Raw genomic sequence first — 13,933 nt, 5'->3', positions numbered from 1 at the left:
TTTGTTTGGAGTTCATGAGAGCTGGATGTGACTCACGTTGTGTATGATTATTTCTCCACAAAGGCACTGAAGTGTGAACGAGAGCATCTTGAGTGTGTGTCCGTGTGTTTGCATCAAGCGAGATGTGAACGCTTTAAAAGCATCTGTGCCAACAGTGGGAAAGGGTGAGCGCTGGTTTACGCAGCGCAGAAATAGCCTTACATGACAAGAGTGAATGGCAGATTCAGACAGGGTTGATTCAGCTGGCATATAATGGCACCGCTCATCCTGTGGTAAAGAAAGGGTAATGATGATCGTTTCCTGAAAAGATTGTGACCTTTTGAGGCTCTCTTGAGTGTCTGAGAGGAATATGAATTCATCCTGTAGGCTGTGTGAACGAGCAGACATCTGATTGGCTTTTCGTAGTCATGAGAGCGAAGTAAAAAAGAGGTTTTAATCAGGCTGAAATGATGAAGGAAAAGCCTAATATAGATGCGCAGACAGTCGGACATCCATTACAGGTAGCCGGAGAAACACTCTGCATGGGGGTCTGACTTAGGATATAAACTGGCTGTCTGGAATGCACAGTTTTGATTGGTCAGTCATTTCACTGAGAGTTCACACCAAAGCGGCTAAACACATCTGTGACAAAAGCAAATATTGGTTCACATTCAGTGCTGGACAGTAATGGACTACATGTAATCTAGATTATGTAATTAGCAGTGATGGAATAACAGCGATGTAAATAAATGGCATTACTAATGACGATACTTTTTTGAGTATAGTAATAAAATGAGATACTGTTTCCCCTCGTTACAACACTGTTGCCATTACTGACAATATTAAATGCACGTTACTATAATTGAGAAACGGTTTTCATTCGAGCAGCGTCTCTCTCAGCCATAGGACATATAGGACAGAAAAATGTCTCTTGAGCTAAAACACAAAATGGTAGAAAATTTGCTTATGGTTTTAAAGGTTTAACAATAAGTTGAACAACAATTAACCAGTGGTGTAAAGTAACTAATTACAAATACTCAAATTACTGTAATTAATTACTTTTTGTCAGGAATTGTAATTTACTGAGTTTTAAACATGTGAACTTTTACTCTTACTTGAGTCCATTTTAAGTGCTGTATCTGTACTTTTACTCCACTACTTTCCTTCTACCTGCAGTCACTACTTTTTTTCTTGTCTATGCGATTAACAAAATCAGTCCTGTGATTCCTGTTTAATCAAATCACACATAGAAGGTAAACAGCATCATAATGAACAACTTCAAGACATGGGCGATTTATAATTGCAGCAAACTGTTTGAAAGCATTTAAAGTGTCCAAGAAGACGTCCAAAATCAATATCAGTATTTGACGTCAATAGGATGTTGATTTAAGATGTTAGCTCGACATTGGATTTTGGTCACTTTCTAACACAACCTAAAATCAACCAAATATCGACATCATTTAACGTTGTTATTAGACATTAAAATAACGTTATCCTTAGAAGCTGGCTAGACATTGAATTTCGATTACTTGACATCACAACCTAAATCTAACCTTATATTAACGCCCTATGATGATGTGTGCCTGTTGGGTAATAACTACATGCACTGCAGAATGTTGTTTACACATATCCACAAATTACATGTAAACGCATCAGCTTTTCACAGCGTAATACTCACTACTCACTACTTATGAGTACTTTTAAAAGGGCTACTTTTTACTCATACTTTGAGTAAAATTTACAACAGATACTTTTACTCTACTTGCACTACATTTTTAGGCAAGTAATGGTACTTTTACTTGAGTATGCTTTTTCAGTACTCTTTCCACCACTGCGACTAACATAATCAAACGTTCCCATCATATTTAAGTGTTTTCACTATATAAGCATTTTTACATTATTAATTGATGTAGTTTACTGTAAATGTATTCAAGACGTATTATCCTGATAATATAAAGCTGAGAACAGCTGAAAGTCCACAAAGAGAAACAAGTAAGAAGAATTGCTGATGAGAAACATGATGCAGCTAGGCATGGGTCGGCATAAGATTCTGACGATATGATAACCTGAAAAAAAATCACAGTTTCACGGTATTGTGATTACTGCTCGGTCCCACTTTATAATAAGTGTCCCTAACTACTATGTACTTACATCAAAAAATAAATACAATGTACTTACTGTGTTTATAATGTATTTGAGAACACTTGTGGTGCTTTTGAGTTGGGATAGAGGTTGGGTTATGGACAGGTCTGGTGGCATGGGTAGATTTAAGGGTAGGTTAAGGTGTAAGGGATGGTCAACAGTGTATTTACAAATGTAATTACAAAAGTTAATTACAGATGTAATTACATACTTGTATTTAATCAAGCTTAAGTACACAGTAATACATGTATTTACACAATAAGTACATTGTAACAAACTATTAACTACTGTGTAAGTACATATTAGTTAAGGCCACTTAATATAAAGTGGGACCTACTGCTCTAATATATGTTCTTTTTAAAAGAGTCAAAAACAACTTTTTTTCACTATGAACACAATATAATTTATTTTGAGAAGCATTTTTCTTAAAATTTTCATCTTGCACATACCTTAGGAACGGTAATACAGAAAATTGTGACATTTTAAAACTTTGACTTTTTCAAACTGTGGTATTTCTTGAAAACGGTCATCATCCCATGCCAAGATGTAGCACATTTTAAGCAATACATTTTAAGATTCTGTCACAATTCCAGTCTAATAAAATGCAGAACATATCAAAACATTTTGTTGATTTAGTTTACTGTAAATGTATACATTAATTAAATATCTTTCCAGTCAAAAGAAAATGAATGTTAATTTATATCCACAAATCTGGAATGTGTCATATATAATAAATTATTCATTCATTTTTCTTCAGCATGGGCGTTGCTAGGCCTATTTTAGGGCTGTAGCCCCCCTATATTACTCAGCCCTCCTAAAACGTTTGCGATTAGCTCACAAACTGTATACTCAATTATCGCCTCAATCCCCTTTAAATTTGATATGAAAACAGCTGTAGAATTCGGCTCCTCCCTGTCTTTTGTTTTTCATTTGATCAGCAAACCACAGTTGTGGACAGCGAGAGAACGAGGTATGTGTTTATTGATAAATTGTTATAATATCTGCTTATTTGCAGTTCTTTGCTAAAGATAACCTTTTATCACCTATATCCCAATGTCACGGAGGAGCAGTCGAGGTTTTCTCAGAGTTCACCTCATCAGCACAGCAAAAAATTATTTATCTTAACAAACACTTTGCTAGTTTTATTTCAAAATGAACTACCAATATTAAACACTTTACAGTTCGTGTGGCATTAACTATACCATACAGTCTTGCACAGAAAGGATTAAACACAGTGACAGAAGCACTTAAAGAATGTACTCATTTTACTCATGTCACTGAGTCACAGACAGAGATAGAAACGTCTAGTGTTAATAAAAAACTTCTTATTTATTATTATCATTCGGAGTGTGAAATATGCAAATTAGCCTGCAAGTTTAAAAATATTTATTTATATGTGTGTCATTTAATTAGAAAAGTGGCAGTTTATTTATTTAATACATGGAAACAAACAATTTGCTTGACTATAGAAAGTGGTTTTTACAGTAAACAGGTGTTGAGCCTATTTGGCTAATTCAGAACTCAAATGATTATGCCTGGCTATGTAAAACAGTGAAACACTAGTATACAACCCATAATAAACAAACATTTTTAAGTGTATTACTATTAAATTACTGCTTTTAAATGTAATATTAGGTATATATATATATATATATATATATATATATATATATATATATATATATATATATATATATATATATATATATATATAATTTTTACCTTATAAGGAGCTGAGCACCACTAAAATGAAAATCCTAAAATTGCTCCTGTGCTCCGGCTATCTATTTCAGGGGTTGCCACAGTGGAATGGACTGCCAAATATTCCATCATATGTTTTACACAGTGGATGCCCTTCCAGCTGCAGCCCAGTACTGGAAAACTACCATACACTCTCACATTCACACACACACTTATACAATACAGACAATGTAGTTTATTGAATTCACCTACAGCACATGTCTATGGACTGTGGTGGAATCTGGAGCACCCAGTGGAAACCCACGTGAACACGGGGAGAACATACAAACTAACCACTGAAGCCACCATGCTGCCCCATTTTCAATATTTTACATTAATAAGCAATTCAGTTTTACTGTAAATGATACATTAGTAAATATCTTTCCAGTTTAAATAAATTTAATGGAAATTTATATCTGCAAACCTGCAATGCGTCGTATATAATTATATTTATTTGAAAAGTGCTTGGTGTTGGGAAAAGTTACTCTTAAAAGTAAAATATTACAATCTTAACCCCAGTCAAGATGGAAGTACACATTGTAATTTGTGCTTCTTTACATTTCATGTTTTGTTTTAGCTCCTTTTATATAAAGTCCACTCATTTTTGTTTGTAGATTGTGTAAAAGCAGCTTCAAGTTAATGAAGAAAAAACTAATAAGCCATGAAGCCAAAACAATATTTCCGATTGTGGAACATATTCAGCATATCAGGCAGGCAGCTGAGTGATGTTAGAACAACTAGTTCTAGTTCAATTAAATATGATTCAGTCAGTTTAATATGAATGTCACTGTTGAAAGACGATCCACTTCATTGCATAATGTTGCTGTTTGTGGGTGAATAAGATCTACTAAGCACAAGTCAAGTCACTCCAAAAAGTGTTCTTCTCTATATCAGTAAGCACTGTTACGTCTGGAAACATGCAGATAACAACATCCCCAATGAAATCATTCCCACCCGAGGGGGCAAGAGCTGTTTGAGTCGTGCTTGAGTGTGTTGTCTTCATGTCCAAAAGATCCTGTTTACCAGATCTAACATACTGCTACTGAAGAGACATAACCAACATTATATGTAAATGTCTGGATGTTGTAAGATTTTGCAATACGATCTCATGGCAATTCGTAACCTTTTGAATTAGTGGCTAATTTGTATGAATTTGTGTGATCTCTTTTGTACAATTTAGTACTATTTGCTAATCCCCCAATTACAGTTGGATTTAGGTGTGGGCTTTGGTGCCCCGTCTCCTTTTTAAATTTGTAAATTTTTGTACGACTGAATTCGTACAATTTAGCCACTAAACTGACAAAACGTAAAAATAGTTGTTTCCTCATCAGATCAGACTGGATTTTGAGGCAAATGTGTGTGTATTTGACAGATGATGGAGAATAGGACTTTCCTGCCAGATCTTACGAGGAGACGTAACTATTTTACACTTTGTCAATTTATTGAGTAATTTGTACAAATTCATACAAGTTCAGTCGCACGAAAATGTACGAATTTTAAAAAGAAGTCATGGCACCAAACCCCATACCTAAACCCAAGCGTCATTGGGGGATAAGCAAGTCATTCTAGATTGTATTAATGAGATTGTTCATATTAATACGAATTAGCCACTAAATCAAAAAGTTACGTTGTAACATTGGACAGTGACATTGGACTTTCACCCAGTATCATCTTAAAGGCACAGTACATAATTTTCTCCACTAGAGGGCATGTATTCACAACAAACAAAGAAGTGTTTTGATGATAACAAAATACATGAGTGGGGAATCATGAAAGTCTTTACATCCTACAGGACTTCATGGTCAGTTGTCATGTTCATGGATGAGCTTAAGTATTCAAGACGTTTTATCCATAAAATATGAAGCTGAGAACAGCTGAAAGTCCATAAAGAGAAACAAGTAAGAAAAATTGCTGATGAGAAACGGGATGCAGCTAGGCATGTGTCGGCATAAGATTCTGACGGTATGATAACCTGAAAAGAAAATCACGGTTTTACGGTATTGTGATTACTGCTCTAATATATGTGTTTTTTTTAAATGTCAGAGTCAAAAACAACAACTTTTTCAACTATGAACACAAAATATTTTATTTTGAAAAACATTTAAAATATTTTGGAACAGTAAACATGTCAGGCTAAATAGTTAAAATAAATCATTGACTTCTGCTATCTTCATTAGATTAAAAAAACACTAATTTCTTCACAATTTAAAAATGACATATTTAGATATATTTTCTTCTGGACATACTGTTCTCCTAAAAAAAACTAAACAAAACGCAAATAAAAAAATCTTGCACATACCTTAGGAACGGTTATTAAGAAAATTGTGGCAGTTTTAAAACCTTGACTTTTTTAAACTATGATATACCTTAAAAACAGTCATTGTTCAATGCCTAGATGTAGCACATTTTAAACAATACATTTTAAGATTCTGTTACAATTCCAGTCTAATAAAATGCAGAACATATCAAAACATCTTTGGTGTTTTCCCTGTTTTCGACAAAACAAAATCGAAAATCAAGGGTATATGGCATCATTAGCATGGCAACAGGACTACACTAGTTAAAAGTGCTTATCTCTCTGGATATGAACATTCTTTGAAACATCCGGGATAATGTAAGCACATAAATTACAATACTGTTCTTTAAACTTTAATGACCAAATTTGACTTATTTAGATTTGCTTCTTGTCTGTGCAATTGGAAAAACATAATGTGGACTTTAAACTGACAAGGCTTTAAAGCTCTTGCAGGTGGTTTATTTGTCGTTGCAGAGTAACTGAAGGACAAGCTGAATGGGCTCTGCCCTCTTATGGAAATTGGGTGGAGCAGCAGTTCATTTGCATTTAAAAAGACAAAACCGGCATGTTTTGGTTTGCTTTTTTACACAGGAAGGACTTTATCCAGAATGGTCTACACTGTAAAACCCAAAAGTCAACCTAATCAAATAAAATAAGTGTAGTTAACTCAAAATTTACTGAAAGTTACTCATTTAAAAAAGAAGTTTGAGCTCAGTGTTGAAGGTGAAGAGTTAATGAAGTACCTCATTACTTCAACTTAAATGGAGTAAGTTCACAGTACTCATATAGATTAGTTCTTTAACTAAAATGGTTTGTAGCAATCGGTTTCCTCAAATAGTTTGAGTTGCCTTAACTTATTGGGTTTTACAGTACTTAGTTGAGTTCTCTTCATTTATTGGGTTTTACTGTGCTCAAATTGCTTCGTTTACTCAATTGGATTAAGTTCACAGTACTCATTAGGATTATTATTTAACTTAAATGGTTTGTTGCAATCGATTTCCTCAGACAGTTTGAGTTACCTTAACTTTTTGGGTTTTACAGTGTAATAATAAGTGATATGTGAGGTATTTTGAGCTGCAACTTTACACACACATTAGGAATAACACATAAAGATAAACCAGAAAGCAGAACACAAGCAGATAAAGATGAATAAGAACTTAAAACATCTGAATTACAGTTAATTATTAGCATTGTTGCAGGTTTTGTTAGTTGCTATACTGAATTTTCTATAATATTTAAATTATATTTCTCTTAACAGATTAAATGTAATAAAAAAACGAATGCATTTTTCAGTCACAAACCAAATCCAATAATAAGAAGTTGATTGTATTGTCTCTCGCTCTTTTGTGCACTAACTTCTGTTCTACATACTAGAATAAAAGCATTTACCTCAAGAGAGCATCTATAGGCAGCCGACCCACCTGCAAGGAGATGTTCTGTTCCTCAGACGCGCTGAAGTCTCCCACAGCAGACTCACAGCTGTTCATCACCTCCGTCATGCTGTCCAGTGACACACTTAAACCTACAACAAGCCAGCAGAAAGAGCATTTACACTCTGACAGTCGCTCTGTCCGCTCATTTGCTGATGAATGTGGGAGGGAGACTGATTCAGATGAGCCACCTGCAATAATAACCACAGCTGGGTTGTTTTCTCATCTATGAAAAGATCCTGCCAAAGCCGTCCAGCCAATCCACGGGCACCTACCATGATTTTATGCAGAGCAAGTCTTTACATAGTTTGTTATTCAAATCAGCTCCTCCACCCTTTTCGAAGGAAATTACTTTCACACTCATCAGCTAAAATCGAGGGCAAGGATACATTCAGTGGGCAGCGATAATATCAGGGCTGTTCTCAGATTCAATCCAAATGCAAAACTCATCTTGGTGATGAAAATTGAATGGTGCGGAGCATTCAATTGTGAGCATATTAAATGGTTCAAATTAAAAACAGCTTTGTTTAGGTTTAAAGAACCAATACATTTTGATGCCTTTGGAGAACATAACAAATGCCATCATTTTTTAAAAACATATATGTTCCCGGCACTGTATGAAATCCCGGTATTGTATAAAATACCTAGGAAATGTATAGAATGCCTAAATATTTTAGGCAAAGTATATCAGTTTTTTTTTAAAGATTTTGCATACTTTTGCTGGGTATTTATGTATAATATATATAGATATATATATATATATATATATATATATATATATATATATATATATATATATATATATATATATATATATATATATATATATATATATATAGACAAGTATCATTTAGGCAAAGTGTCAGAGGAGCACATATTTGAAAGTGGAAGGAATACGAAATAAAGCATATGATGTTCTTACCAGAAAAACAATGACAGCAGAACTGAGATTGAAGTATTTCTTACAATGTTGTCTGTTTTGTGGTAGTGGAACCTCATACCAGGAATACAGTTGTCTTACAATAACGTTCAACATTCATGTGCTATTGATCGCCATCATTAAACAACGAGCCAAGCGCCACTGCAAACATCAGTGGTGGGAAATATGGCGGGGGTAGGCCAGTTACATACTTTGCCACACGGTAACTCTGCATTCTATAGAAAGCGTAGGCAATGTACATAGTAGCAATCTTTTCATACATTAATGTTCGATTTTAGGAATTCTATTTCACACATTGCCGATATATATATATATATATATATATATATATATATATATATATATATATATATATATATATATATATATATATATATATATATATACACACACACACACACACACACACACACACACACACACACACACACACACAGTTGAAGTTAGAATTATTAGCCTCTCTGAATTATTAGCCTCCTAGTTTATTTTTCCCCAATTTCTGTTTAATGGAAAAAATTATTTTTTTCCAACACATTTCTAAACATAATAGTTTTAATAACTCATTTTTATAACTATTTTTTTTTTTATCTTTGCCATGATGACAGTACATAATATTTGACTAGATGTTTTTCAAGACTCTTTACATGAGTGTGGAAGGATGTTTCCACTGATGGGTTGCGGCTGGAAGGGCATATGCTGCGTAAAACATATGCTGGATAAGTTGCCGGTTCATTCCACTGTGGCGACCACAGATTAATAATGGAACTAAGCCGAAAAGAAAATGAATGAATGATAAATGAATGAATGAATGAATGAATGTTTTGTCTTTTAAACATTTCTAATGTATTTTATTTCAGATTTAATAAATAGATTAGTTTTTTATCTAGTTGCCAAAGCAACATTTTCATAGATTTTTCTAACAGCAGCTAGCAACAAGAGACTGTATTAACCATTAATAAATTAACAATTATTAAAGTGATTTGTTCAAGTCAGTGATTCTGTAATGATCACCAGCGATCGTAACTCCATAGATCGCTGGAATACACTCACAATCCCTTACAGACTACAAATCCTCCATTTTGGACAACAACTTCATACATGCACTCCGCTCACTCACACATGTTCCTCATTCTGACTGATTACTTACGCACCACCGGAGGATTGTCAAGGACTGATTGCACACACTACCTAAGCAGCATACACACTCACTCCAGCGCCGAGTCTTGTTTACTGTGTGTGACATTACAACGTGTTTCCTTTGTCTTGTTTTTCTGTGTGCTTACCCTCGGCTTATTTATCTAGTTATCTCTGCCTGCCGCCTGCCTTTTGACCTCTCGCCTGTTATTGTATGACGATTCTGGATTTCCTTCACACATGGGTTTGCACCCGTGTTGACCGTTGCTTGCCTGACTGCCTCAATAAACCTGCTTGTGGATTCGAACTCTGTTGTAAGTGTCATACCCCTTGGTTACCGATTCAATCAGAAACAAAAGAACAGGCTTCCATCATGAATGAGTCACTGAATCATTTACTGGTACAATTAGTTAAAACACTTATTTCCACACCATGTGACTATTTAGGAGTAAATAATTTATTATTCAAATGATTTATTCAAAAACTAATTTAATTACGAAAAAACAACTGGCTCACTTTTTGAGTCCCTAACTTCATCTGATTCTTTTAAGAAACATTTATTAATTCCTTTTCTTGTCGGCTTAGTCCCTTTATTAATCCGGGGTCACTGCGGAATAAACCGCCAACTTATCCAGCACATGTTTTCAGAGGATACCCTTCCAGCTGCAGCCCATCTCTGGGAAACATCCATACACACTCATTCACTCATACACTACAGACAATTTAGCCTACCCAATTCACCTGTACCACATGTCTTTGGACTGTGGGGGAAACCGGAGCACCTGGAGGAAACCCACACGAACGCAGGGAGAACACGCAAACTCCACACAGAAACGCCAACTGACCCAGCCGAGGCTCAAACCAGCAACCTTCTTGCTATGAGGTGACAGCACTACCTACTGCGCCACCGCGTCACCGAACACTTATTCACTCAGGAGCAAACACTGTTTTAAAACACTATAATTATGATTAAGGAATTTATATTCACTGATCACTGATTTCTTATTCATTGTTCAAAAACAGACTTAATCAGGGAGAATCAACTGGCTTTATAAAACTGATTAATGTACTCAATAAATTAGTTTAAAAAACAAATCCAGGGGCAAAGGACATTTTGAAACATTTTGTGACTGATTTTATAAGCAAGTAATTTGTTATTCACTAAAATGATTCATTCAAAACATTCATTCAATCAGGAACAAAGCAACTGGCTTTCTTTATGAATGAGTCGTTGAATCATTCACTAAACAAACATTGTTCAGAATCACCTATTCATTCAGGAACAAAATAGTTTTGTACCACTGTGCGACTGCATAGGAACAACTAACTTTATTAACCAACCGTTAAATCTTTCACTCAAACAATTCAAATAAACTCATATTCATTCAGAAGCTAAATACTTTTGCATTAAACTTCAATTAGTCATGGGCACCATTGCTTATTCAGTACTGCTTACGTAAAGCACAGGACAGCCTGTTCATATTTACATGAAGCACACATACAGTTAGCTTGCATAATCTATGTCACATGATCAGTCGAATGTGATGTGGAGCAGCTGGTGGTCCTGGAGGCTGATTCCTCAGCCCTCTGCAAGGCCCATACACACACATCATTCTGTGTGAATAATGAAGCCTGGGTGACTAACGTGTTCCTTTACCATGAAAACGTGCTTGAGCACCATCAGCACATGGTATTTGTTTAATGAAGAATGTTAGTCTTTATAACATAATAACACAAGTAAATCTTTTGTTTTTCTTGTGTGATCATATTAGCTAAATACTGCATCAGAGGAATTTACTCTTATATAAAATTAAAGGTTCCAAAGGGGTTTTCAACAGTGATGGCATAGAAAAAGCCTTTGACAGTCTCATCAGAGACTGAAACTCATATGAACAAGTCAAATGAACAAGCCACCTCTGTGTTCACTTCATCACTGTAGTCCTATTATGCTTGATTAGACCCTGCTCTGAAAAAGGAGCAAATTTATTTCAGCTGAACAGCATTCCTACAACAAAAATCATTCCCAGCTACTGTTACTAAACTGTGAAAAAGCCCTCCACTATGAAAGCCCAATTAACATTTTTACGCTACCTGACTAAAGTTTTGTCGTTGATCCTTGTTGTAAGAGCAGCAAATAATAACTTGACTTAGTTAATCATTTGGAAATGGGGCAGAAATTAGATTTTCATCACAAATACTGTATAAGACCTATTGGAATCCACATAGACCCAAGATTCTTATAGGAATCTGTCAAGTTTGGTGAAGGAAAAATCATGGTTTGGGGTTACATTCAGTATGGGGGCATGCGATAGATCTACAGAGTGGATGGCAGCATTAACAGCCTGATGTATCAAGACATTTGTGTTGCCCATTACATTTCAAACCACAGGAGAGGGCAAATTCTTCAGCAGGATAGCACTTCTTCTCATACTTCGGCCTCCACATTAAAGTTTTAGTAAATAGATTACTTTTTTTAATCTAGTTGCCAAAGCAACATTTTCATTAATCCTTTCTGACAGAAGCTAGCAACAAGAGACTGTATTAATCATTAATTAATTAATAATTATTAAAGTGATTTGTTCGAGTCAGTGATTCTGTAATGATCACCAGCGATCGTAACTCCATAGATCGCTAAAATACACTCACAATCCCTTACAGACTACAAATCCTCCATTTTGGACAACAACTTCATACATGCACTCCGCTCACTCACACATGTTCCTCATTCTGACTGATTACTTATGCACCACCGGAGGATTGTCACGGACTGATTACACACACTACTTAAGCAGCATACACACTAACTCCAGCGCCGAGTCTTGTTTACTGTGTGTGACATTACAATGTGTTTCCTTTGTCTTGTTTTTCCACGTTCTTACCCTTGTCTTATTTATCTAGTTATCCCTGCCTGCCGCCTCACATCAAAGTTCCTGACACCAAAGAAGGTCAAGGTGCTCTAGGATTGGCCATGCCAGTTACCACGCCTGAACATTACTGAGCATGTCTGGGGTAAAATGGAGACATTGAAGATTAATCCAAAGAATCTTGATGAACTCTGGGAGTCCTGCGAGAGTGCTTTCTTTGCCATTCCAGATGACTTTATTAATAAGTGATTTAATTTATTGCAGAGATGTATGGATGCAGTCCTCCAAGCTCATACCAAATAATCATTTAGAAATCAAGTTATTGTTTGTTGTTCCTAAAACTTGGATAGATGACAAGACTTTTGTCAGAAAGTGTGATATATAATGTGATCTAAGCGCTTTTTACACCTGGTCACACATTTTCTTCTGATTGGATAGCTATTCAATTGTGAAGAGGACAGGTCTAAACACAATCGAAACACAACATAAATTCAATCACTCAGATCACCTCAGGAGGTTTTCCAGGATACATTCCAGACAAAACTGGACATGTCTAAATGCATCAGGGTTTGTTGAAACCCCATGTATCCTATCAAAATATAAAAAATAAATGTGTGAGTGCAAGTATCGTGGGCTTTATGACCGTCAGATTTTCAAGCTAAATTGCATAGTCAATGGAATGACATGGCTGACAGTTTTGCTTTATTTTTGACCATGAAATTATTAAAATAAACTGTTCAATTAATATTAGATGGCAGCATCAGCAATAGAGAAAAGAGAGGAAAAATAATAGAAAAAATACAGCGTTTCGTTCGTTTTCCAAGGCATATTGTTTTGTTTTTGTTTTAAACAAATTTAAATCCTCTACTCTTTTGTTTGCTGTATTACACGTATTTGTATGACAAAAGTAGGTTTCATTTAGCCTATCTACTGTTTCCGGGTCCATGGCAAGCCGTTACAAATTTGAATTGAGAAAATATTAGTTTATGACTACTGTTTAGTCATATCACACATTAAAGTGAATTTTGTATAAAACCAGAGTACACAACAGTCGCTGTACTTGCTGTATTTCAGACACCATTATTTTAACAATTTATAAAAAATGAATCACATATTAGCCATCTGATATTAGGCATGGATATATATATATATATATATACAGTTGAATTCAGAATTATTAGCCCCCCTGAATTATTCGCCCCTGTTAAATTTCTTCCCTAATTTCAGTTTAAAGGAAAGAAGTTTTTTTCAACACATTTCTAAACACAGTTTAGTAACTCATTTATAATAACTGATTTATTTTATCTTTGCTATGATGACAGTAAATAACATTTAACTAGATCTTTTTCAAGACACTTTATACAGCTTAAGGTGACATTTAAAGCCTTAACTAGGTTAATTAGGTTAA

At 34.9% G+C, this 13,933-nt stretch overlaps 1 protein-coding gene and 1 long non-coding RNA gene across 2 annotated transcripts in view; one reads left to right on the top strand and one right to left on the bottom strand.

Annotated features, from left to right (window-relative positions):
- Positions 1–13,933, bottom strand: part of si:dkeyp-72h1.1 — a 47,867-nt gene that overhangs the window by 11,559 nt on the left and 22,375 nt on the right. Inside the window, 1 exon segment of the mRNA NM_001082935.4 lies at positions 7,579–7,679. Coding sequence (NP_001076404.1) covers positions 7,579–7,656 — 78 coding nt within the window. The 5' untranslated portion in view covers positions 7,657–7,679.
- On the top strand, positions 2,949–13,152 carry LOC141379549 (uncharacterized). Its single transcript, XR_015518339.1, has 2 exons — positions 2,949–3,091; positions 12,560–13,152. It is a non-coding gene; the product is annotated as an uncharacterized LOC141379549 (long non-coding RNA).

This window comes from Danio rerio, chromosome 20 (assembly GCF_052040795.2).
Source record: "Danio rerio strain M-AB ecotype USA chromosome 20, GRCz13ab, whole genome shotgun sequence".
Taxonomy (NCBI): Eukaryota; Metazoa; Chordata; class Actinopteri; order Cypriniformes; family Danionidae; genus Danio; species Danio rerio.
The sequence above is the reverse complement of the archived record's forward strand: the minus strand, read 5'-3'. Positions and strand labels throughout refer to the sequence as shown.